The 26,694-nt window shown below is 42.7% G+C and overlaps 2 protein-coding genes across 17 annotated transcripts in view; one reads left to right on the top strand and one right to left on the bottom strand.

Annotated features, from left to right (window-relative positions):
* Positions 1-2,468, bottom strand: part of LOC126995578 (uncharacterized) — a 60,072-nt gene extending 57,604 nt beyond the window's left edge. For 5 of the 11 annotated variants that reach the window (XR_007750430.1, XR_007750429.1, XR_007750428.1 and 2 more), the window contains exon 1: positions 1,004-2,468. The gene's annotated coding sequence lies outside the window, so the exon portion shown is untranslated. The remainder of the gene's footprint in view (positions 1-1,003) is intronic. The other 6 variants (XM_050855246.1, XM_050855247.1, XM_050855251.1 and 3 more) reach the window with 3 other exon arrangements.
* Positions 2,469-4,095: 1,627 nt separating this feature from the next.
* Positions 4,096-25,052, top strand: LOC126995581 (selenoprotein N-like). 6 transcript variants are annotated; one of them, XM_050855267.1, is made up of 11 exons: positions 4,259-4,661; positions 5,945-6,263; positions 7,825-7,970; positions 8,686-8,864; positions 10,611-10,706; positions 11,593-11,661; positions 12,766-12,917; positions 13,749-13,930; positions 16,254-16,496; positions 17,600-17,887; positions 19,845-25,052. In XM_050855267.1, exons 2-9 carry the CDS (start codon positions 5,963-5,965, stop codon positions 16,389-16,391), a joined length of 1,263 nt encoding a protein of 420 aa, XP_050711224.1. In that variant the 5' UTR covers positions 4,259-4,661; positions 5,945-5,962; the 3' UTR covers positions 16,392-16,496; positions 17,600-17,887; positions 19,845-25,052. The 6 variants fall into 6 exon arrangements, with proteins under 6 accessions (XP_050711226.1, XP_050711227.1, XP_050711225.1 ...); XM_050855264.1 differs by having other exon boundaries at positions 17,600-23,398; positions 23,434-25,052; XM_050855269.1 differs by lacking the exon at positions 4,259-4,661 and adding an exon at positions 4,096-4,211 and having other exon boundaries at positions 17,600-25,052.
* The last annotated feature ends 1,642 nt before the right edge of the window (positions 25,053-26,694 follow it).

The following is a 26,694-nucleotide window of genomic DNA, read 5'->3' as shown; positions in this document are numbered from 1 at the left end:
CTGCCAGCTCGTCGTGGTATTTTAAATAACGTACAATCTTCTCCTTCACCGGCTTAGGCTCACACCCAATGGATCGCAGCTTGTTTTCTTGCAAGTTGATTTTCTCCTCGTCCGTGAGCGGCAGTGTGGTCCTTGGTGTGGTCAAGGGGACTTCTGTGGTGTTTCCATCTCCGGCAGACAGGACCGCGGCGCCACACTCGGCAGTCGCACGTGCTATATAGAAGCCTACTCCCATGAACCCTACTCCCATGAAGATGTAGTGCCCGATGAGAGCCAATGACCGGAACCGGGAGACTTTGGGAAGCTTCATCTTGGTGTATGGAGGTTTGTTCTCGTCTATCATGTCTTCGTTGTTATGAGGGGTGGCGGCGGCTGCGCGGGCTTTATATAGAGCGCTGCAATACGTTTGAGTATTGCGTAACGTGGTGCAATCGTCTGCAGGTGCCAACGTTTCCTATATTTATATTACGAATCTACCGGGTAGTTTATACAGTATATACTATATGGATAGTGTATGGGGACCAATAATACAGTATATTAATATATATCATAATAGTACTGTTTGGTTAATGGTAAAGGGAGACCGCTGTCATGTAAAAACGAATATAAGGGAGGAGTCAACGCTGCGGCGACTACGGATATACGTATACAGATAAAAACGTATTCGCTCACGTGAGTGTTTTTTGATGGAGAAGCGGAAAGGCTATTGTTTTCTCCATTAGTAGTACGTTTAGAGATAAAGCAAAGCCATCAAGGGAAGATACAAGAGGCAGGTCTGACATTGGATCATATATTATGTTGCAGGAATCAGCTCGCAGCCGCAAAATAGCTCGCATGGAGAGATTCAACTTGCTTGTTTTTTTCCGTATTTCACTCACCGCTATCGTTTACTTGTCCTTGCTGTTTCGGCTCCAATATGTAGCACAGACATCAGAGAAACACTTTCAATCCACAAAAGGCTCTAAAACAAGCGAACAGGGCAGATTTTAAAATAATTACTCACGTCGATGTCCACTCAATTCTTGCTGGTTTGGTCTGCTGTGGTCTAGTGTTGTTGTCTTGCCGGTGATTTTCTGCTACACCTGCAATATCAACCATCACGAAGATCACAAGTGGACAAAACTAGAACAACACCATGCAAATTAATAGGATTTCCTGCTATGAATTCCCGAGTGGGCACATATACGTATTGGACAACAGAGCGACTTATTTCTGCGAGGAGGTATTTCTCGCAACATTCGACTGGCCGGTCGGCTCCACCGTTGCCAGATTATCGTACTCAAAGCCGCGGATTTACCGGCACATAACTGTTGCCAAGAAACACCAATAATTAACCATTTAAACGATAACCACATATGAGGCAGTTATTTGTGTGATGAAAGCAGTTTTTGGGTCGGAAATCGGCAATCATAAGAGGCAGAGTACGACAATCTGGCACGTTGGTTGGCTCACCTGTTGCTTTACCAAGTTCAAATGTGATAGTTTTGTGTTATTGATCCATTATTTCGGTCAATCAACTTGCAAACCAACTCTCATTCACGTGTTTGAGTCTCGTGGAGGATCTTTAAGGCTAAAAATGTGTCATGTCTTTATATTACCGGGGTTGCAAGAAATACCAGCTGCACTTTTTCCTGCCAGATTGCGGTACGATACTTTAAATTCTAGCCCTGTGATTGGCTAGTCTAATCTTTATCCTGCTCCTACATGCTCCTTCATGAATGTCCCGCTACACCGGATGCTGATTGGACGTCGGGAGGGGAGTGTGGGCGGGGTCGCGACGGGGAGCGGGACGTTCGAAGTGACGTAATAAGGGGTGGTGTGATGGGCGCCAAGGAGTCTAGAGAAGACTCTAGAATCCTTTGGTCCCCGCCCAAAGCTAACTCCTCCCCGTTGGTTCATTCCTGCAAGTCTTCCTTATATTTCAACGCCCTTCCTGTACCAATAATTCTATAATATTATTACGATATTTATAAACTTAACAGGTGTCAATTGTAATACTTTATAGGTCTCTCTCTCTCTCTCTCTCAAGGTCTACCATATCCCTCCTCTGTCCCGAGAAAATTAAATATTTATATAGACAACTGATTTTTTTTTTTTTACGTCGCGGCCTATAGCGCCGGTAGGCTTCTTCCCGGTGGGGCCTGATGGTCGGCCCAAGGCTTTTTCCCGGTGGGTCCTGATGGTCGGCCCAGCCCGTTCTGGCGCAGGCGAGTGTTTATAGTGGCGCCATCTTGCATTGGCTCATATGCTGCCCTCCCGGAGCTCATCTTTAATCCTAGAATCTAGAGTCCGGGTTGATAGGTGGTCTTCTGGACAGCATGTGGGTAGTTTTAAGCCACTCGGCGGCGGCTGAAAAATCCCAGCCTGGTGGCACCGGGCGGGGATTGAACTCGCGTCCTCCTGAACGCGGTGCTGTTACTCTGTCGATTCAGCCACCGCCTCCCCGTCAGACTTGAAATTCACGCCAATCTTTCACTATCATTAAAAAAAAGTTGTGTGTGGAGAGAGAGAGAGAGAGAGAGAGAGAGAGAGAGAGAGAGAGAGAGAGAGAGAGAGAGAGAGAGAGAGAGAGAGAGGAATTTACATAGATTTACATAGAAAATCAGACCACACAGACCCCATGGTCCAGACTATAGGCGGTGTCCTCACCCCTATAATATATCTTTATTCTTGAATAAAAAAGTTTCTTTTAATGAAGCCCAACACTCTGTTCGCTTTATTTGCTGCATCGATGCATTGCTGTGAGAATTTGAGGTCTGACGCGATTTTGACCCCCAGGTCCTTAACGCATTGAACGCTTTTGAGTTGAGAGAGAGAGAGAGATCGGGTATTCGATATATGCGAGTTCGAAATATGCGAATTCGCTCATACATTACATTACAGAGACAACCCAAACCTTCCGGCACTTAGTGTTACTGGTTATTACCGCGCGAGCTTTGTGAATCTCAATGTTCTCAAAATACGCACTAAGGGCCCAAAACTACGAACTGAGCCTTTGTGAATTCGGGCCCTGGGTATTCAAGAAAATATCAACAGGTCTATCTGGAAAAAAAGACCTTCAAAAACACCAACGAACCTCTTGCCGTTAAAGTAATTGAAGGTGACCGAAATTGTCTTTTCCGTGCATTGTCATATGCCATCACTGGAGAAGAGGACCAACACGACGTTGTCAGAAGCTTGATATGTGATTTCATTGCCAGCACTGAAAACATCAAAGTTGATTGATTGATTGATAGTTTATTAATTGTTGCAGGTAAACAACAAGGGAGAAGGGAGGAACAATATGCCATCCCAACCCCCAGGCAGTACAGAGTGTGATTATACAACTATTAATACATGTGTAGGTAGCACCATGAAACTAAAACGATACAATGGTAGGAAGGAAAGCACAACAAGGGAGGGGGCGGTACCTCCCCATGGACAATAAGACAATAAAATGTGGGGACGGAGAACATATTGCCCAAGCACTAGATGGGAATGAATACAGAGAGTAAATACTAGTCCTTAAAGTAAAATACTGCAGAGATCACAGCCTTGTATAGCACGGCAGTAGATCAGTGCGTCAGAATAATGTGTGGGGAACAACAACAGAGATGTTAGCAGCAGCCAACATGTTCCAAGTGAATGTATGTGTGTGGGCAAAGTTCGGTTCTATGCACACATGTCATATACATAGGCCGAAATGCAGAGAAGTAGTAAACGAGTCAAAAGTACCTCGACAATAAAGCAGGCAACCATTTTAATGTAGTTATTCGTGTGTAATGTGCACATGATTAGTGATTGGCTTTCGGATGGGAGATATTAATGTGTACGTACACCTATTCCCAATCCCGAGTGCACATACGTATTGGACAGCAGAGCGACTTATTTCTGCAAGGAGTTTTTTTCTCGCAACACGTACGTCTGGCCGGTCAGCTCACCTGTTGCTTTACCAAGTTCGAATATGATGGCGTTGTGTTAGTGATCCATTACTTCGATCAATCAATTTGTACACCAACTCTCATGCACGTGTTTGAGTCGTGTAGAGGATTTTAAAGGCTAAAATAAATGGGTCATGTCTGTTTAACGGGGTTGCGAGAAGTATACCTCTTCGCAGAAATAAGTCACCCTGCTGTTGTCCAATCGGGAATACACAGCAGTAAAACATATTAATTAACCTGTTCTTGCCCTAGTTTATCCACCTGTGATCTATATGATGGTTAATATTGCCGGTAAGACAACAACACTAGCAGACCAGCAGCAGACCAATAATGCCAGATAATCGTACTCAGAGCCTCGTATATACCGGTTTCTGACTCATAGCTATTCCCAAAAATCACCAATAATTAACCATTTTAACGATAAGTATATATGAAACCAGTTATTGGGGCGGAAATCGGCAAACATGAGACAGAGTACGACAATCTGGCAACGTACATTCTTTCCAAAATCTGCCCTGTTCGTTTGTTATGAAGTCTTCTCTTGCTTAAAAGTGTCTCTCTGTTGATGTTTGTGCCACGTATTAGGAGTCGAAACAGGGCGGGGAAGTAAATGGTGGCGGTGAGGGAAATACAGAAAACGTAGGGAAGATAATTGGACCGCTATCTTGTCCTGTCCTGCTTCTCGCCCACACTTTATTAGCAGCTGGACAAGTTATTCGTCATCTCATTACGTTTACTAAGGTATAGTTGTTTCTTGAGTTCCTTGTCTTAAGTAGAGGCTGTCAATATGCCGCCTGTTGAGTATCTAGTAAAGCCTTCTTCTTTTGACCACCTCTAAGGTCCTCCGAGGCCTTGATATTTCTTCTCCCCAGACTTTAAATATATACTTCACAACACAGACAGTGACACACACTTATTAGTTTCTTCCATTTAGACACAAAACCGAGAGGTAGGTCCGGGTTCGCGCAGTGTAACATACATAATTATTAATAACCTCACCTGTTTGTTGGTTATGAAGGTCACCACTAAATTTACCATACATGTAATCCTGTCAAGGCAGCATTGTTTTTTTCTCACTCCCCTTGCATTTGACAGCCTAATTTTGTTACAGTTTGGAGCAGTGTATATTGGGTATTTTCTTACCTTTTGGTGAGTGACGTCTACATTATCACAGCTTATCCTCCCCAGGTTTCCCCAGGTACCCATTGATCACCCAGAGTCAGGAAAAGGTTGAACGGCTGGGATCTGACTGCCCCGGTGTACCAGTCTGTATTTCCCCCCGTCTGAGATTCCCCCAGGGTGAATTTTGACCCAGGATAATATTCCCCCCTCCTGGCCAATGGATTCATAACTTAATTCCCTTAGTGATAGTAAAGAGGCAGAGAGCTAACTGCATACTCATGGGTGCCTCTTCTCTGTGCGTCTCTCTCAAAGTTGTCAAATCTGTTTTTAAAGGTATTCACGCAAGGGCTGCGGACGACACTTTCGGGTAGTTTATTCAACTTGCTTATTACCCTTGTGTTGAAGAAATTTCCTCTCTTCTGAGTTCTTAGCCTGGGTGTTTGGAGCTTGGAACAATCACCCCTTGTAGTGATATTGTTGTTTCTGGGGGCCAGCTGGAAGTATTGGGTGTAGTCAACATTTTTCAGGCCATGTAAAAATATATAGGTCTGGATCATATCCCCTTTTTAAATGTTATCAACTGGCCAAAGCTGATCACCAATTTGTTCATCAATCCATAATCTGCAAAGTTCACATATATCATTAGGTACAGAATTACCTGCCTGAACAAGAGCTGGAGGGGTCACCAGTCTGTAAGGATGCTGAGAATTTTTACATATAATGAAGTCAGTAGGATTTGATGACAACCAATTTTTTCATTTTTATATATATATTTTTTAGTCAGTTTTCTTCATAGTTTTCGGCCTGTGCACTTGTCCTGGCTCACTGGCTTACATCGTTACACCTGAACAGCTGGTGGAATAGTATGATAATAGTAACATACAATCTTCTGTGGTCTTCAGATAGAGAGAAAGTGAACGATGACTTCACTTCGCTGGAGGGGAGAAGGGAAGGAGAGAGGAGTAAAGGAAGAAGAGGGAGAGGAAACAGATGAGGCAAAGGAAAAACAAGAGAGGAAGAGAGGAAGTATACCAGCAGCAGGAGGAGGAGGAAAAGGAGAAGGCACAGTCAATAAGGAGGAGGAAACCCTAGGAGGCAGTGGAAGTCATGGACATAGTGAGAGTGAGGCCACATCTGAGAGTGGTAGGGATGCCTGGGTGAACCACAGGCAGCCGGGGCACCCAAGACAGCTGGCAGTGTGGCTCCTGATCGTCATCCTGGGTGAGCCACATTTTATTCTTATACATGAAGTTGTGAGTACTGAGCTGAAAGGATTTTTTCCACTGTTGCCTGTATTGGTGTTTACAAACTAATCAAACCAAGGATAATTTTTTTTTTCGAAGTTTTTGGTTATTGTAAAACACAAAGCCATCTAGTAGTTATCTAGGGGTACTTCAGGAGTATATACCATTATTCATTTTTTGTTTATGATAATAACTTATGGCCAGAGATTCTTTCAACCTCTCAACAGATCAGACGTGCCAGTCCTTGTCAAGAGACTGAATTGTGTAATGCCAGAGAGTTGAGTAAGGACGGAAATATATGTGTAGGAGTCAAAAAGTAGGTTTAAGTAATTATAAATGTATAAGTGAATCGCCGGCACAACCGTGGTGACCTTTGACTCGTGGTACAGGAGGGATGACGGGGTGGGCCTCTTCGTGAGGAACACAAAAAAAGATGGACTGCAGACAGTCAGTGGTTGTGGCGGCAATTCACTTATACACTAATAATTACTTAAACCTACTTTTTGACTCCTACACACATATTTCCGTCCTTACTCAACTCTCTGGCATTACACTTGGTCACCTCAACTGATGTTAGCCGATAGAGTTGGTTTGTCACCCTGTTATGGGCTGCCATAAATTGGCAAAGGCCCGTGCTCCCCCCAGCTAGGAGGGAGCAGTCCTTAAACAACTCAAATAGATAGACTAATTACACTTGTTTGGATTTTTTTGTTATTATATTGAGTTGATTTTCATATATTTTTTTACCCTGTTTCTTATTTTGATGATAAATTGTGGTCAAGGATCCTTCCAGACACCCAAGACAACTAAATAGACTTACTGCACTTATTTGGATTTTTTTAGAGATATTTCTCTTAAATTTTTCTCCCCTGTCTTATCAAAAAAAGAAATAAGATCACCATCTACGTACATTGATTAAATAGAATCAGGTGTAGTAACAAGCCATTCCTGTTTTCTGTAAATGATATATTTTCTTTCTTTCAATTAAGTTACATCTTCCATTTGATCTAACCCTCATGATACAGCTTACAGTTCTCTCCCTCATCATAGCATCCCCTGAATGCACCACACCAGACCTTTTCCCTATGCGCCTGCTGCCTACTTTTATCTTATTTGCAAACATCACCATCTCTTTCCCATACATTGACTCGTCTCTTTCCCTTCACTTTGCTGCCTATCTCCATCTGACCTAGGTGCTATTGAGGCGCTCAGTATAAAAGGGGCAACCAAATCAGTTAAAGGCAATACGTGTTCTGGTTTTGGTAGCATCGGTTAACTGAATTCTTGCTGCATCATGTGGTGAAGCAAGCTAAGGAAAAAGTGACCTCAAAGCTGGTAATTCGCAGGCCTAAAGTCACATGATTTTTCTATGGAACTTGGCTTGTGTGGTGTGTGTAGAGTCTGGCAGTCGCTGTATTACATGATTTTCTCAAAACTATAAAAATATCAGGTCGCCCCTCTTACACTATACACTTCTTATGGTCTCTGATACTCTTCACATTTTAGCCTCCCATTGACTCCCTTTTTCCCTCTTTCAGCTGCTTCCAATGTGCTATTACTTTATGAACGCCATGTTGGGGGCGAGGGGAAGAAGCCCCCCAAGACTCCAGAGAGGATGGTGGAGCTGCACACCTCCTTCACCCCCCCACAATCCTCTGCCTTCCTCCCCTTCCTGGACTCGGAGGTGAGCAATGGAGGGGTGAAGGATGAAAAAATATGATAGATAAATAGAAAAAATACGTAAATAAATGAATAAAAATCAGGGAATGCAATGCTGGAGTGAGAGTTTCAAGAGGTCAGTAGTTAGGGTAAGTGAAGTATTAGGTAGTAGTTGGAGATACTAATGTGTATTTCAGATGTAAGAAGAACTGCATAATGAACAGATGAGAGAAAACAGGAAAATAAGAAAAGAAGAATGTACGTATACAAGAAAATGCTAGAGATATATCTTACAGGGGGTGAGAAAAATTTGAGAGGCAGTACAGAAAGAGAAAGAAAGGGATTGATAAAAAGATTGGTCAGGGAAGGTAGAAAGTAGATGAGTAGAAAAGGATTTAAGATGAGGGTATTTTGGATGGGTATGAGTTATTGAGGAAAAGATATCAGTAAAGTATCTTGAGAACCAAAAGCTCACATGAAAATAGCTAAGGTCCATATTCTTAAACGTATCGGGTTCCAATTACAACTATTTTCAAATGCCTCAGAGAAGATTAAGTGGATTTTCTGGAGTGTTTTTTCCTGACCATGGTGCAGAACTCATGTAAACTATCACTGCAATCACAAAACAGTCCATTAAAATCTAAGCAACTTCTACTATGAGAGGCTTTTTGAACAAGCGAACTGAGGGGCTGACACGTTTAAGAATACTAGCTTAAGCATCTATCTCATCCCTCCTGCAGGTGTCATGGAGGAGCCTGGCGGGGGTGCTGAGGTGGCGGAAGGCAGCTTCATCATGGGGGTGGGTGCCAATGTCCTCCTTTTCGGCCCTCCTGCCCCCAGACTCCCCCGCCAACACCGCACAGCCTGGGCATGTGTGGACACTGCTGCCAGACACCACCCAGGGGGCCTACCTTCAGAGGTGAGGGGACAGGAGAGGGAGAGGGAGAGGAAAGAGGGAGCAGCAAGGTGGGAGGAGGTGAGGGGAAGGGAGAGGGAGAGGGAAAATTGAGTAGAGAGATTGGGAAGTGAAGGAAAGGTGAGGTGGGTGATGAGGGGGTAGGGAACTTGGAGAAGTGATCATGTGAAAAAGATAAAATAGTGAGAAAAAGGAAGGTAGAGGGAGAGAGGGATAAGGAAAATGGAACAGCAGGATAGGGAAATGAAGGAACAATGAGAAGGAGTGATGGGCAGGAGATGGAAAGGACGGTAAACATGTGAATAGACAAAAAAAGTAGTGAGGAAAAGGAAGTTAGAGGAAGGGAAGGATAGGGAAAATGGGGTAGTGAGTTAGGGAAGTGAAGGAAAAGTGAGAGAGGGGGAGGAGGAGGTGATGATGTGAAGAAGAAAAATAAGTGAAAGAAAGAAAGGTATACGAAGGGGATATAACATTGAGAGGAGATAGTTGGGAACAGTGAAGGAAAGGAGAGAGAGAGAGAGAGAGAGAGAGAGAGAGAGAGAGAGAGAGAGAGAGAGAGAGAGAGAGAGAGAGAGAGAGAGAGAGAGAGAGAGAGAGAGAGAGAGATAGAGAGAGAGAGAGAGAGATGAGAGAGAGAGAGTTTAGAGAGAGAGAGAGAGAGAGAGAGAGAGAGAGAGAGAGAGAGAGAGAGAGAGAGAGAGAGAGAGAGAGAGAGAGCATGAGAGAGAGAGAGAGAGAGAGAGAGAGAGAGAGAGAGAGAGAGAGAGAGAGAGAGAGAGAGAGAGAGAGAGAGAGAGAGAGAGAGAGAGAGAGAGAGAGAGAGAGAGAGAGAGAGAGAGAGAGAGAGAGAGAGAGAGAGAGAGAGAGAGAGAGAGAGAGAGAGAGAGAGAGAGAGAGAGAGAGAGAGAGAGAGAGAGAGAGAGAGAGAGAGAGAGAGATATATATATATAGATAGAGAGAGAGAGAGAGAGAGAGATAGATAGAGATAGATAAGAGAATAAGGAGAGAAGAAAGAGAGGAGAAGAGAGAAAGAGAAGAGAGAATAAATGAGAATTGAGAAGAAGAGGAAGAGAAAAAAGAAAAGAGAGTAAAGAAAAATGAGAAGAAGGAAGGAAGATGAATTGAATAGGAGAGGATGAGGAGACGAGCCAAGTTGGGAGAAAACATGATAGACAAGACGAGATGAGATGAGACAAAATGAGACAAACAAAAGACAAAACAAAAATAGACAAAAGACAGGACAAAGAAAAGTTAAAACAAGACAAAAGATAAACAAAACTCAACATACAAAAGAAGAAAAACACGACAAGATACAAAACAAGACAAACAGAAAAAATAAAGAAACCGAAGAAGACAAAACACAAAAGAAGAAAAAAGACAAAAAGTAGACAAAAAAGACAAAAGACAAGTCATACAAGAGAAGATGAGACAAAAGAAAAAAGAAGAAAAAAAAGATGAGAGACAAGACAAAGAAAAGACACAAAGAAAGACAAAAAAGATAAACAAAAGACAGCAAAATAACAAAAAACAACAGACAAGACAGGACCCGAAACTGACCTCTCTTTTGGCCTCTCGTTCTAGGCATTTTCTTTTGTTGGAGCAGCGTCTAGTGGGCTCTTTTTTTTTTTATATTGTTTTTGTTTATTGTTTACTACCCTCGAGCTGCCTCCCTAATACAAAAAAAAGATAATAGACAAGACGAGGTGAGATGAGCTGACCCAAGACGATCGCCCTTTCCCTCTATTCCAGCACCAGGTACGTCCCTCCCTCACCTGCTGGGCCTGCGGAGGAGCTGCTGTCCCACCTCCTGTCCCTCCTGCACCCTCAGCCCTTCCTCATGTCCAGGTAAGCAAACAACCCATGAAAATACCTCTCTCTGTTGCAGCCTTTTTTTTTATTGATTTTATTTCTCGATTTCCGTACAGTGCCTCGACGATACCCCAATCAATCAGTCAATCAGTCGGTCTTAATCTCCTTTTGCTTATTTATATATTTCTCTTATTTATCTCACCTTTCTTTCTGTGTTCCTTTAGTCTACCTGTTTATGTCCTTCTCTTTCTTATCTTACCCTTTTCTATATGTGGTTTTTCTTTACGTCTTCATATTTTTCTCTCTTACCTAGCATGCTTAACTTTTTCTGTGTTCCTTTGGCCAACCTATTTAAATCCTTCTGTTTCTTATCTCAACTTTTCTTATTAATGTTTTTCCTTTACCAGTTTACAGCATCCTCTTCTTTATTTTATCTTTTCTTATTTGTTTTTCCTTTACCTATTTACATTTTTTCTCTTTCCCATCCATTCTAAAGTTATGCAACAGGAAAATGAGCTCATGAACAAGTCTTGTGACTGGTGCCAGTATTCAATACAGGGATATCACACTTACCTTAAATACATTTGTTATTTCTGACAATAATTTTTAAAGTATTCGTCAGATTATTTGCAGATACGAATACTTTCCCCTTGTATTCAAATATGAATGAAAATACGATAAAAATACGTTGATTTCTATCAATAATTATTCAAATACAAATACGAATACACCCAAATACGGTATTCGAATATTCAAATACGAATACTGAATATGAATACTTTATCCCTGGCTCCTGTAGTCTACCAATTTGAATCCCTTTATTTCTCATCTTATCTTTTCTATTTTTTGTTTTTCCTTTATCAGAAGTTTATCTATTGACTTTTCTCTGAGGTGTTGCTAATAGGGATGTCGTGTGCCACAGGTATGGGCCGAGGGGGGCGGCAGCGGTGGTTAGGGCCAGGACAGATCACCTGCTTGAGATTTGGTTCAGGTGAGTAGCTCAACTTAATGTGTTGTTTGTGGATAGACTAATTTATTCATATTTTATCTATACCTGTATCTGTCTTGTCTACCAATCTGTTTCTTGGAGCCTCCTCAAGAGGTTAGCTACAACAGAAGTCCTACAATTCTTTCCCCAATGAGGCTTAGTAGTATTAGGCCGGAGTATTCATTTGATATTTTTTTATTTGGAACTTCAATATTGTTCTGATGGCAGACAAGTAACCCCTAGTCATGGTCTTCTATTTTTTCTCTATACTCGTCAACCATTTACCTTCTTCTATGTAACCTTTCTCCCTCTTTCTTTGGATTTAGCAGTAGTAACATTATCGTTTAACCCCTAAAGGGCAGGTGATAGGTTTTTCCGGTTACCATGTAGAGAGCTGGTGACGGGTTTTTCTGCTCTGCCTTTTCCGCCGTAATTTTGGTTTGCGTGGGGATTTATGGGCCAGCGTAACTCCTAGGCTGCCCCACAACTCCTCTGTGCTATTCTCAGTGTTTTTGTGACTGTAACAATGGTAGGAGGAAAGTTTTTTGTATTTTCCTCATCTGATTTTGCGCCTAAGTGTCCACAGCCAGCGACCTTGACTCCTCATAAGGCTTGCTGAGAGCTTTAAGTTACTGTGCTTCATCATATAACCACGGAAACACCACATGACATAGAGACATCAGGTTTGTGACAGATTAAAGAGGAAGGATGGATAAAGCGAATGCTCACAAATTTAAAGCTACTGGGTTAGGGAGAGCTGTGAAATTGATAATGGAAAGTGAGCAATTTTTTGGAAAACATCAGAACATTGGTGTACGGGGACAACCATTTTCACCATACACCCCCGCCCTTTAAGGGTTAAACCGATTGACACTGAAAGAGAGGAGAGGTGGGGGACAGGTCGCCTCAACATGTTAAGTTGGTGTGGCTGCCTGCTTCTCAAGACACTGAGTTGTGACCACTGTAGGCTATTGATATGGATATTTTTAGGTGGTCAGTCATCTCTTCTTATTCCATTTGTTTTCTGTGTTTTCCTCTGTTGGCAATAATTACACCTTTTCCTTACCCTTACTAAAGTGTAGCTGCTTCTCTCTTCCCCATGCACAGGGTCCATGCAGAGTTCCAGCTGAATGCCCCACCCAGGCTGCCACTTTGGTTCACCCCGGCCGCCTTCCTGGGCCAGGTGGTTATCAATGCTTCGGATGGGATGGTCAATGCTTGTGACATTCACGTGCCGACTACACGCTCTCTTAACCTGGGTATGTGTAGGCTGGCAGGTGGGCGGGAGAAGGGGAGTGTGATGGTGTGGAAAAATAATAATACTGCCTGATGTATTGAAGGAGAGCAAGGTAGTGATGGATAATGTGGATGCCAAGTGGAATGTAGTGCAAAAGTGGAAAGAAGGCTTGTGCTTGTGAGGGTATGATGTGGGCTTCTGGATGGTGAAATGTAGTGGAGTGGATAGCATATAGGGTGGTGTGGCTTAGAGAGAGGGTGTAAGGAGAGGGAAAGATGTTAAGAGGGCTTGTGAGGGAATGATGTGGGCTGGTGGATGGTGGAATGGAGTGGATAGCATAAAGGGTGTATGTAGCTTGGAGAGAGGGTGATAGGAGAGGAAAGGATGCTGGGAATGATCTGAGGATTGCAGAGAGTAGGGTTTGCATTCTAGACACACTTCTGAGGAGGTAAGGCAGACTAGTGTGATGAGGGAGCATGAGAGGTAATGAGTAGGTGAGTGATGGGTGTGTGGTGAATATCAGCAAGTCACCATTGATGGGTGTGAGGAGGGAGAGGATGGTTGTGATGGTGATGAGGAAGAATATTAGTATGGAGGAAGAGGAGAGTGGTGGGTTTTTATGGTAATGAAAGGGAAGAAATACAAATTACCTTGCTCGTCCTACCTTGCAGGATTTTAATATTTTTCTGCATAAAAGTACACTTCTGATTATACACACACACACTTACACATACATGCACATACACACACAAATAAATAGATAGGTATATAAACTCATGCACGCAACCTTGCACACATACCCAGACACCTGACTACACGCACACCTAAACTAACCTGTCATTTACACATACAGACCTAGAGTGGTTGACGGGCCCTAACGAGGCAGTGGACATGGAGGTAACAATAACACACTTGCCGGAGATGAGGGTCACCTGCTCCTCACCTGTCCCCTCTGCCATACCTGTCTGGGCCCAAGAGATACCTGAGGAGGCAGCTTTGTCCCTCCTGGAGAAGCACATGTACAGCTTCATGCAGGTGTGTCTTGGCTGCTGTTAGCTCACTAGCAGTACTGTAAGCTCTGATGGAGGTTGATATTTCCTTACAGCTTTCCATACAGAATTATCGTCAAGGAAAAAGCTGTGGGTGATGTATGTGAAATGAATGATGAGGATAAATGTACCATAAAAAAAGGTCACCATACACTCCATTGGTCCAGAAGCCCTACCCCCTCCTTCACTTTTCCTCTAAGGCAGGGTTGGCATTAAAAAAATCCACCCAAAAGAACCCACCCCTCAAAAAGATGCCCAAAATCTAAGAACTTAAAAATGAAATGGCCTGCTCCTAGGAGCTCCCACCAGGGGATGGCCACGGCAGAAGAGTTTCCATCTCTCTCTATCCAGACACTCCCTCCTTGCCTGCTCAAAGTTCTTTCACCCCTCTCCCTGACATACTCCTGCACCCTTTCTCTCCATTTCACTGGAGGTCATCCTCTAACATTCCCTCCCTCTATCTCACTCACATACACCCTCCTGGTCATCTTATTCTCCTCCATTCGCTCCATGTGGCCAAACCACTTTAAAGTCTGTCACTTCACTTCTTCCACCACTCCACACTTCTTCCCTTCACCCATGTGACACATTCCAAAATGCTCATACACACTTTCCTAACTCATTCCATCCATTCTACTCATACCACATGCACTCCTCAGATAACTCATTTCCACTGCCTGCACTCTAGACCTCTGACTTTCATTCCAGGCCCATGTTTCACTTGCATATGTGAGGGTTGGTACTATTACTATATTTCTCAAATTCCTCTTTACCTCCATGCTCACACTTCTGCCATTCATAATACGTCCCAAAGACCCCACCACCTTTCTTCTTCGCAATGCCCTATCTCTTGTCTCTCCTGTACCACCATGCTTACATATAACTGATCCAAGGTACTTTAAACTCATTAACCTCCTCCATTTCTTCACCATTCAAAATTATTTTGCATTCTTTTTCACATTCTTTCATTTCCCACTCTATAAGGGCATATAAAATCCACAACCTCACTTCTACTCCGCTCACAAGCCATCACTTTACTTTTGTTGACATTTACTTTCAGCTCTTTCAGCTTTCTCCTTTTACATACACTATCAAAAACACTGACCAAATTTTGTGTCAATTTCATTTTCTGCAATGAGCACTTGTGTCATCAGCAAATAAGATTGAATTCAGCACCCACTTCCCTCCCTCAGCGTACATCTTTACTCCAACTTCCCCCTTCATTTCTCTCATAACACCATCCATATAAATATTGAACAACCATGGTGACATGTCACACCCCTGCCTCAAGCCCACTTTTATCTCAAAATGTTTACTTGTTTCTCCACTAATTTTGACATATGGGGATGCATCTCGTAGAAAGATTATTGCATTAGCAGTTTTCCTCCCACACCATATATCTTTAAAATGTCCCACAATGCCAGCCAATCGACTCCGTCATAAGCGTATAGTTGTTTTCCTTTTGCTAATATTTTTCCTACTACCATCCTGAAGGAAAATATGATCCACACATCCCCTTCCCTTCCTGAAGCTTCCTCGTTCTTCACTGATTTTCTCTTCTGTAAGTCTTTGCACCCTCTCTCTATTATGACTTTTCCATATACCTTTCTGGGTATACTAGCAGACTTAATCCTCTATAGTTCCCACACTCCCCTCTCCTGCCCTTCCCCTTGTAAACTGGGACATTGATGGCTTTTGTCCAGTCTGCTGGCCCCCCCCCCTCCCATGCCACTTCACATATCTTGACCATCCATTTAATAACATCTTCTCCACACTTCAACATTTCTGCTGTAATTCCATCAATTTCTGCTGCCTTTCCATTTTTTTTATCTTTTTATTGCTTGATTTACTTCGTTTTTTTTTCTTTTTTTTTTACGTCTTGGCCTGTGGCACTGGTAGGCTTTCATAGTAGGGCCTGATGGTTGGCCCCAACCTGTTGTGGCACAGGCAAGTGTTTATAGTGGCGTCATCTTTACTTTTCAGCATTTTCCATTTTAGACCCCTAGTTGCATAATATATATTGTTGGGGGGGTGTTGGAGGGTCATGCAACGCTGATCTAGCACAGTTTTTGTGCTATTAACACTTGTTTTAAGCTCCTTTTTTTATTCCAACCCTGCTCTAAGGTACATTTATTCCTAACTACAACCTCATCCATCAGTCAGCCTCCTTAGCCACAGAAGAGGGGGTAGCAGGGTTTCTGGGTCAGGTTTGGGTATGGTGACTAAAGTTTTAGGTTTTTCTTTGTGGCAGTCATTGTGGTGTCCGGCAGTGTTGGAGTGGAGTCTTACGAGGTGCTCCTCCCCGGCAGGTCCAGTACCACAATTTCAGTGACGTTTTCAACCACACGAGTCACACAGCAGCAGGGGAGGGACAGCAACGGCAGCAACAACAGAGTCTGGTTCACACGATGGTGCTGTGGGGTGTGTTGTCTGACCAGTCCTGCTGAGGGTCAGGTCGTGCCCTGCGGGAGGGGGCCCTTGCCTCCCCCAGGGTGATGGCTCTGCTGCAGCAGCACTTTGTCTCATGCTGGACTCTGCTTGAGGAGGTGCAGGTGAGATATTACAGATGAACATGTATTTAACCCTTTTGCTTTAGAATGGCCACCAGTGTCTAAACATGGGTAGTGTCACTGGATTGAATGAAAAAAATACTAGCAGCTGCATGGTTATGAGAGGAGCATGCTAATGTGTAGTGCAGCGACTATGCCTGATGAACGAGCCTCCCATAACCCACTTAGCCAGTGGGGTACCTCTTTGGCCGACTCGGTAAGGAGTGACTCTCTCGCTGGTCGCGGGTTCAATCCTAGGCAGCCGGCGAATACCCTGATCTTGATTAATTTCTCGTGTGTTTCGATACACACAGAGGTCGTGTTGGAAAATAGAGGAAAAAGAGTAAAATAAACTCTTGGGGCATGACAAATGTACATTACATGCGGTTTTGCTGTTTCTCAAGCACTCATAGCTTCAAGATAACTTAAGCTCGCAGATTAATTGATATTATTTACAGTGCCATCTTATCTGATATTTAGACTTAATTCATGCTTAAGGGTTTTATTGTGCATAGCATCTGGGAGAAGTGACTAAAGGAGACCAACAAGAACACTGTGCTTTCTAAGAAATACTTGATAATGCATTTCTGCCTATGAAAGAAGATTATTAGGGGGGGAGGGGGAAATGGCTGATAGCCATCAAAAGTCACGTGCTTTATTTTGGTGATTACGTTATAATTGTTTTTATCATTAAAAAGTGCAAGGAGGGATTTAAAGGAGATAAAACTGGGATATTTTGGGGATCAAAGGAAGCTTTTTACACTATCACAAATATTTTTTTTGCTAATGAAGCAATTTTCATGTATACCCATTTTTTAGTCTCAGGTCTAGAAGAGGGAAAAAGATGTAATTTAATGTGTGTGTGATTATCAATTAATAATATTTGAAATTTTAATTTTCAAGGAAAAATATAAAAAAAAGTGGATTTTCAGCATCTTGGTACCAAACAGGCATTTCCTATGGTGACAGGGTTTCAGCTTGAGGATGGACTGGATTTCAAAGACATGATTAGAAGCTTGCACCCTACCCCATGACAGGCTGACACTATTGTATTGAATTTTATGCAAACTCGTCCTGTCATCACTTTATCTATTCTTCCTCTGCAGAGATATGCACAAGATCTTCCACCGCCACACTCCACACCACTATTGGCAGCAGCAGCAAAGGCGGCAGTGGCTGCTTATACCTTCCCTGTACAAATACTTATCCAGAATGCTGCTAGTGGCTCCGTCCTCGCCTCCGTCAATGCCAATGAGCTGCTCAACACAGATCTCGAGGCTCACATGGTGCTCCAGGGGTTTGATGATCCTGTTGATTATGCCTACTACAGCTTCCTTCGCCAGGCTGTGGATGAGCTGGTGGGGGTGAAGGAGGGAACGGGGAAAGGAGTGTAGGTAGGAAGAAAGGAAAGATTTTAGTTTGGAAAGAAGGAAGGGAGGGTATGAAGAAAAGAAAGAAAAGAGGGTAGATATGATACTGAGGTAGGAAGTAAGAGAAGGAAGGTAGTGTAGAAGAAAGGAAGGAGGGAAGAGGGTAGATAGGGCACTGAGGTAGGTAGGTAGGAAGGGGGGGGGTCCATGTTTTAATCTTAGATATATCACTTTGTTCTACCTGGCTGTGAAGGATATTTATAAGTTTTGAAATAAGAGAACAGTAGATAAATAAAAAAAAATGTAGGGCGTTAGGTAGAGAGGGAGAGGGTGAGGGGATGATGAACAAACTTGAAGACTGATGGACAAGCTCACTAGAGGGACCAAAGAATGCCACCGGTATAGTACCTGAACATTTTTAACTACTTAAGAATATTGCATCATTGTTAGGGGGGAGAGAAGAGGCTGGAATGAGGAAGCTTTATAATGTGTGCTGGGCTTAATTGTGACAACCTGATTTGATGGATTTTAAACAATTAATGGATTAGGAAGTAGTTGAACCAATATTTTTTACCATGGATATTTTAGAAGATATAAGATGTGAACTCGTGCTGTCTGTATACAGTCAAACCTCGGTTTTTGAAGACTTTTTTCGTCAAAATTTTGTCCCAGTTTTCGTACATCCACTCGGTTTTCATACAGTTGAAAACGGTCCGTACCAAACTCGTCCGCCTGCCCGCGTGACTCGGCCACTTGTTTCCTGGAATCAAGCACCCACGCATTCCTGACTCATAGCCCTATGCTTGTCTCCCAATGTCATCCTCGAAGGAAAACTTAGCATTTCCGAGGTACCGCTGGATCTCCCCTTGAACCATTCTCTTGGGACATAATTAGGAATTATATCGTCATTTATGCACGATGAAGTGCTACACTATGTTCACAGCATGAAGTCCGTTCTAGTTGTGGCAGATTCTGGAATTCCCATGAGTGCGGCGCTGCCAGTTCGACCGCCAATTAGGTTGTGGGTAGGTAGGTAGGGAGACAGTGTTAATCTGATAATTGGTGATCAAACTGGCAGCGCTGCACTCATGGGAATGTTTGGAAAGTTTTGTTTAGTTGGCGCAACATCTGTGGTCATATGCTGGAGAGAGACAAAAGGGGAAGGAATTATAGGAAAAGGGAACAGATCCCAGGAGATGGGACACAACCCCCAATTAATACCTGATAACCATTCACTGCTGGGTGGACAGGGGCGTAGGGTATTGGAAAAGCCGCCCAAATTTTTCCACTCTGCCCGGGAATTGAACCCGGGCTTTCTTGGTTGTGAGCCGAGTGTGCTAACCACTGCACCACGAAGCACTCATGGGAATTCCAGAATCTGCCACACCTAGAACGGACTTCATGCTGTGAACATAGTAAAGTATATTCTCTTTGGCATTAAATACATGAATTTCAATCCACTTTGACCCGAATACGAGGAAAAAATTACAGATACAAACACGTTTACAAGACTTTGGTGTTCAAGCGAACTAACGAAGTCCTTATGGAGGGAGATTCCCCTTCCAAACAGTAACCTCCTCCTCCCTCTCCCCTCCCCGCTGTCTTTCATACGCCAACAAGAGTCTTCAATAAAGGCAAAAATGATGTTCAATGTTCATTTATTTATCATTGTTTTCTGTATGTAAAACTATAGTTATTCTCTATAAAATGTATTTTTTGTTAATATTTTTGGGTGTCTGGAATGGATTAATTGGATTTACATTATTTCTTATGGGAATTATTGCTTCAGTTTTCGTACATTCGGTTTTCATCAGACTTTTTTGAATGGATTAATCGCGAAAACCGAGGTTCCACTGTATTAGCCAGAATAAGAAAGGAAAAGGATATATGATATGTCGGTTCTATACAGTCTTCATATGTTACTAGTATTAATGATCTCATTTTATTATTCAAGGTTTGGGCTAATTATTTTCATTGAAAGGCAGGACAGGATGAGGCTGAAGGAGGGGAAATGACACAGTGCAACAACCAGACAGCCATGCGCAGGTAACACCACAAGCGGGAGAGATGAGCAAGAGGAGGCTGGGGGCTCAGTACCTCAGGAAGAGAAAGCTAAGACTTGCAGTAATTTATTTTTCTCCTGTACGTAGAGTAGGGCTGAGAGGTAATGAATGGAATAGTCTTGTGGGACCAGTAGTTGTAGCAGTAGTAAAAGCAATAGTAGTAGAAATAGTAGTGGTAATGAAGCGTTATTTTTTATTGAAGCCTCATAAATTTAAAGATTGAAATAGCATTTATAGGAAAGTGCCTTATATGATCTACATAATGATATTTTAGGGGAACAGAAGATAACAAAAGAAGGGAAGGGTGAGAGGATAACAAAAGAAAGGGAGTTATGGGAGAGAGAAATGGAGAGTAAAGGGGAGGGAAGAAAAGTAAAGGAGAATGAAAAGGAAGGGTTGGGGAGAGAAATGGAAAATAAAGGAGAAGGGAAGGGTGGGGAAGGGAAATGGATGCCAAGCTCATGAAGTTGTGGCTGTAAAGTGTCAAAACTGAGCCAAGATGGAAGACCCTTGCTTGGCACCCAGCTTTCTTTCCTCCCTTCGCTTTCCAGTGGACAGGTGAACTGATCTAAGGTACTGGAATGGGCGAGGGGGAATAGTATGAAACAGACTAAGTATTTTGATTTTGTATTACTGAAATATTAAGGTCTGAATGGTTTGCTCATTGACATTTTTGGATAATTTTGATTTACATTGCACTTTTGTTATGTTTTTAGAACTATTTATTTTGTATCGTAGTGTGCACTTTTCTCTTGTTAAAGTGCATGAATCCCTTGTAGTATGCTAATAAAACTCACACTGGCAGGACATAACCTCTCTTCCTAACATCGTAAACGGTGGCAGTGTCCACCGAAACTGTTTGGGGAAATATGTCCTTCGTCTGCCAGTGAGGGTTTTATTCATGAGTAGCTGTTTGTTGGTGATGTACAAATATTAGCCTGTGATCTTTTTGTGATTGTGTTTTTGTTTGGTGCTATTGATTTGTATCAACACTTTTGAGAACCAACGATGAAACTTGTGATGCAAATATATATTATTTTCTCACATGCAGTGTGTTCAGAATGTGAATTGTAGTTGTAGACAGTGTTCAGCAAGCAAATTGTGCACAGTTTTAAGTCATAAATACTTCAAAGAGCCCCTGGAGGAATGTTAAGCATTTGGTTTTAAAAGAAACAAATTTGAGTGTGCCTTATGTTTATTCAAGTCTTTCAGACAAATGGTAAGCAGAATTCTCAGGTTATTGAATGTAAGCTCATACAATGCTGATACACAAGTTTTGAGGAGCAGCAAAACTTTTTTCAGATTTGACTAGTGTTTTCCCTTTTCCCTAACAGCCATCTCCTGAAGTTTGAGGTGACAAGTGGATTGTCCCGCCACTGTGTGCAAGGCATTACTCCATCCAGGCCAGTAACGGCTGCTTGAGGAATTGAAACACCTGGCAGGGTCCTCAGTGCACCACACCTGAAAGAAGCAGTTCCTAACCAAGATGAACATTCCAGCTTCCCAGGCAAGCCATCTTGTCTCAAAGAACAGAAATTGAAGTTAGGAAGTTTATTAGGGCAGTCAGCATGAAAATATGAAATACTGATAGAAGACAGAAAGAGGTAGAAGATTGTCGATAAGAGGAGGGGAGTTTATGAAACGAAGAGCCTTTGGCTCCACACATGAGATGCATACTTCATACAAGGGCAGACATTCCCGTATATAGACAGCATCTGGGAGGAGGAAAGAACTGGCGGAGACAATACACAATGCCAAACCTCAAGGCAGTGGATTTAGCAAGAGATGAGATATGAAATTTTCAGATAAGATTTTAAGCAAGGTCTGAGGTTAAGCATTCTGTAGCATCCAGCCTGAAGTCATGTTATTCCTATTGGAATGGATAGGAGGGTTTGTTTTGGAAAGATCATTAATGAATAACAAAGAGTGGGAGATAGGACAGAGCCCTGCAGAACAGTGACCGTCTACCACAGCAGAGATAAGAATGGCCAGAAAGGAAACTGAAGATAAAAGTACAGAGAGAGGGATAGAATCCATAGGAAGGTAGTTTAGAAAGCAGAGAGTTGTGCCAGACTCTCAAAAAAAGCCTTTGAAATATATCTAAGGCAAACAGCAAAAGTTTCACTGAAATGGCTAAGAGAGGAAAACCAGGAGTCAGTCAAGATGGCAAGATCACCAGAAGGACAACTCTTGCAAAACTCTTAATAGCAATCAAAGAGGTCATCAGTTTATGAATGCTTCAGAATTTTCTGGATAAGGATTGATTCAAAAGCTTTACAGGAAATTAAAGCTACAGGATGGTAATTTAAGGGATTGGAACTGTTATCTGTCTTAGGCGAAGGCTGTATGTAGGTGTACTCCCCGCAGGAATGTAAAGTATTGGCAGATGCTGAAAGGCAGAGTTTGACCAGGCATGGTGTCAGCACAGAAGCACAGTTTTGAAGGACAAAAGGAGGCACTCCTGTGGGTCCATAAGCCTTCTGAGGATTGAGGCCAGATAGGACATAGAAAACATTTTTAGAAATTTCAGTAACCAGTATAGTGGAATCAGTCAAGGGATGAGTAGGAGGAATATGCCCTGAATCGTCTAAAGTGAAAATTTCACAGGATATTATATTCACAATATAGTGTATAGCTCAGCTTAACCCTTTCCATCCGTGATGCAGACGTTGGCGTCACAGTATGGAAAGGGTCAAGAGGAAATGGAAGAGGATTAATCCTCTTCTAAGCTTCTTAATCCTCCTCTAAATTCCTCTTAAGAGGCTTAGAAGAAGATTAAGAGGAAATGGAAGAGGATTAAGAGGTTTAGAAGAGAACTAACGGTGACGCCGTCGGACGCCTGTCGGCGTCACCAGAGTGAAGGGGTTAAAGAGATATGTGACAGCAGTGCCTTTATATGAACTAAGGAGAAGTGAGAAAGATGAAGTGGAGTTGTTGAGATATTTTTGGCCAAGTGCCATAAGTCGGGAAAAATTAAATAGAGCAAGGTTTTGAGATTTTCTAAAAATTATTTAACAAAATGCTCCAACCTTGACATCACTAATTCTTTCAGACTTTTGGCACCTAGCAAAAAATGTCTAAATTCTTCTTCATCTTTCTCACCTCTCCTTAGTCCAGATAAAAACCCAGCTGTCACATCTTTTTCTAAAGCTGGACTCTCTGCTCTAGACCAAGGCTACACAACTGGCACCCCATTGTCTGAATCCAGGCCGTCTAACTTATGAGTGCTGTAGCTGGTCCCCAGGCTCCAGTAGAAAAATAATATTAAATAATATTTAGCTCCTTGACTGACTGGAAACCAAATATCTCCTCTTGCTAAATCAGCTTCCTCAAGGTGAGGCATCCTGTATCAACTCCTCCCAGGGCTAAACCTAAAATTTTTTTAGTGGGTGGGCACTGGACTGTTGCTGCCTATTGCGCCGGTAGGCATCTTCCCGGTGGGGCCTGATGGTCGGCCCAAGGCTTCTTCCAGGTGGGGCCTGATGGTCGGCCCAAGGCTTCTTCCAGGTGGGGCCTGATGGTCGGCCCAGCCCGTTCTGGCGCAGGCGAGTGTTTATAGTGGCGCCATCTTGCATTGGCTCATGCTGCCCCCCGGAACTCGTTCTTGATTCGCTTGGACGGCTTCCTCTAGAGTCCGGGTTGATGGGTGGTCTTCAGGACAGCATGTGGGTAGTTTTAAGCCACTCGGCGGTGACTGAAAAATCCGAGGTGGTAGCGTGGGGATTCGAACCCGCGTCGTCCATCACGCGGTGAATGTGGGCCCAGTACGCTACCAGTTCAGCCACCGCCTACCCCATACACGTATGATCTTTAATGTGCGATGACTAATGTACCACTCAGAAGTCAGAATCTGGACATTGTATAAAATGATCACTTTTCTTGTGAAACATGCACACACATTATAATTATAGTATATATATGCATATATATACGTGTGTGTGTGTGTGTGCCGAGTGAGATTCGTGCATATGGCAGCGTAATGCCAAGGTATACATAGTAAAATGACGCAAACACCCCCCCCTTTTGGGCGTAATTAATTTAGTGGGTGGACAATTTATTTTTGTAGGTGGGTAGTACCCCACCCAGTTAACAGGTTACGTTTAGGCCTGACTCCTCCTCCTCTTACTGACAGTAGTCTTTTAGCTCTCAACTTCTGCCACGGTGTTGCCTCTTTATCGTCTATTGATTTTTCATGCTGACTGCCCTTCCCACAGCCCTCTGCACACAACTTTCTACTCCAGCCCACCTCTGCTATCCAAATCCCTTATGCAAGAGGTAGCCATCATTTACATTCCTTCCACTGGTAAACTCTAGAACTGCCTTCCTTTGTCTGTATATCCTCCTGCCTACAAGTTAACCTTTCTCTGTAGAAGAGTATTAAGACACCGTGTTTTCTTTTGCTGGAGTAACACTTTTTTGTTGTTGTTGCCCTTGAACTGCCTCATGTGCTGTAAAAAAAGTTTGGAAGGGTTAGTAAATAACTGGTGGGGACACTCATCTTGTTTGATTGAAAAATTCCAGTTATTTCCTGGAGCCTCTTTGGTATCCATGATTTGTACCAGGTTCAGGAAACTAACTGGATTTTTTCTATTTAATCAAACAAGATGAGTGTCCCCATCAGTATATATTTACTGAACCTACCAGACTTTTTTTACAGCACAGGCGGCGGCTCAATGGCAACAACAAAAAAACTCAAGATACACATCCTCTATTCTTTAACAACATTCAGCTGTCCCCTTACTTTACAATAATTATTCTTGGTCTATCCTCAACTCAAAATCTCAACTGGAAACCAAATATCCCTTCTCTTGCTAAATCAGCTTCTCCGGCAAAACAAAATTGAATGAGTGCCCAGAAGTGGTCTTTTCGGAAGGAGAGGTGTCTTGATACTCCTTTCTAGTCTAGTCTAGTTGTATGCAGGAGGAAATACAGATTAAGGAAGGTTGTCCTAGATTTTACCAGTAAAAGGGATGAATGAATGAATGAATGACCTTTTACTACATATATCATGCATTACTCATACCAAAAACCTACAAGTTTTCTCACATGCCACCAACTTTACCTACTTTACCTTTGTTTTATGTGACATGCATTGTAATTTGTTGCAATAAAGGAGCTAAACACTGCACAGTCAACTTTAACTTTTCCTTTCCCCCTGCTCATCAGCCTCAGCACATCACTGGTGAGCAGCTCTCAAGGACAAGGACAATGAAATGTAAAAAATTATCAACTCAAGTGGAGGAGGCAGCAAAATCTTTGGAAACCTCTAATTATTCCAAACTTCTGACTGGCAGACTTTCCAAAGTTAATTTTCAATTGGAAATATAGGGTCTTGTCAGGAAGTCTTATAAAGGATTGGTTTGCCCACAGTGTTTTGGACTCGCTCAGCACGAGTATATGGCATTGTTGATACTGTGCAGCCGAACAAAGACCTTGAAGTCACTTGTGCTAACTGTCTTACTCTAAAAGGTGTGAGACATGAATGCTATATAGTGACTGGAAGTGGATTGATGCCTTTGGTAATAAGTGTCTACAACTCTACACAGTTTCATTGGATATCGTTGTAATGACTATCAAACCAGCGATTGCTCAAGTGGCACTATTTCAAGCCTTATTATCTACATAGAAAAACATGGAAATACATGGAAACATGGAAATGCAGGCAACAGAAAGCCTATTGGCTCATTATGAGGTTGCCCGCTTTGGTGATTTAATCTGCTCGACAGCCACTTGGGGCCTGGGGAGCAGATGAAAGCACCTCGACATTAAGGAGCAGGTGAAAGCACCTCAATATTCAGTTTACTCCCGACGCAGCGAAGTGACGGTCGATTCTATATTTGAATGACTTGATAGTATTCGCATTTACTACTTCTGAAGGAAGATTGTTCCAGTGACAGATGACTCGGTTTGAAAAGAAACTCCTTCCAATGTCTGTGTTACATCGACTAGGCTGAATGGGTAAACTGTTATTTCTAGTTCTTAGGTTGGTTTGCAGTTTAAAGAATTTGGAGTAATCGACGTTATTGAATTTTTTCCGATACTTGAAGACTTGAATCATATCCCTTCGCAGGCGTCTTTTCTCCAATGTAAAGATATTGGGTTGCTTGAGTCGTTCCTTGTACAGGTGAGCCCTTAAGGTTGGTATCATCTTCGTGGCGCGTCGTTGAATCCTTTCCAGTAAATCAATGTCCTTTCTGTAATTAGGAGACCAGAACTGTACTGCATACTCGAGGTGCGGTCTTACTATGGAATTATACAAGGACCATCACGTCTGGCGTTTTACACTTGAAGTGCCTCGCTATGAACCCGAGCATTGTGTTGGCTTTGTTGTATGCTTTTTTACAGTGATTCGCGTGTTTCAGGTCACTGCTGATAGTGACTCCAAGATCCTTTTCCTCCTGCATCGCTTGCAGAGGTCTCCCATTCATGATGTATGTGTGGTTACTATTTCTGGACCCAATGTGCATGACTTTGCATTTGTTAACATTAAAGGACATTTGCCATTTTTCCGACCATTCGATAATGTGATTGAGGTCTTTCTTAATGATTTCGCAGTCGGTCTTTGTGAGGGCCTTTCCCCCCACCTTGGTGTCAATAGCAAATTTCGATATTGTGGATTTCAGTCCTGATTCGAGGTCGTTGATATATATGATGAAGAGAATGGGTCCCAGCACTGACCCTTGAGGCACTCCACTAGTGACTGGAAGCCAATCTTCCGGAAGGCTGTCCATTGAGTGGTACTCGTTGTTTTCTGTCGGTGAGCCAATC

The sequence above is a fragment of the Eriocheir sinensis genome, chromosome 8, assembly GCF_024679095.1.
Source record: "Eriocheir sinensis breed Jianghai 21 chromosome 8, ASM2467909v1, whole genome shotgun sequence".
In the NCBI taxonomy this organism is placed as follows: domain Eukaryota; kingdom Metazoa; phylum Arthropoda; class Malacostraca; order Decapoda; family Varunidae; genus Eriocheir; species Eriocheir sinensis.
Note: the sequence above shows the minus strand (reverse complement) of the source record. Positions and strands in the feature narration are given on the sequence as shown.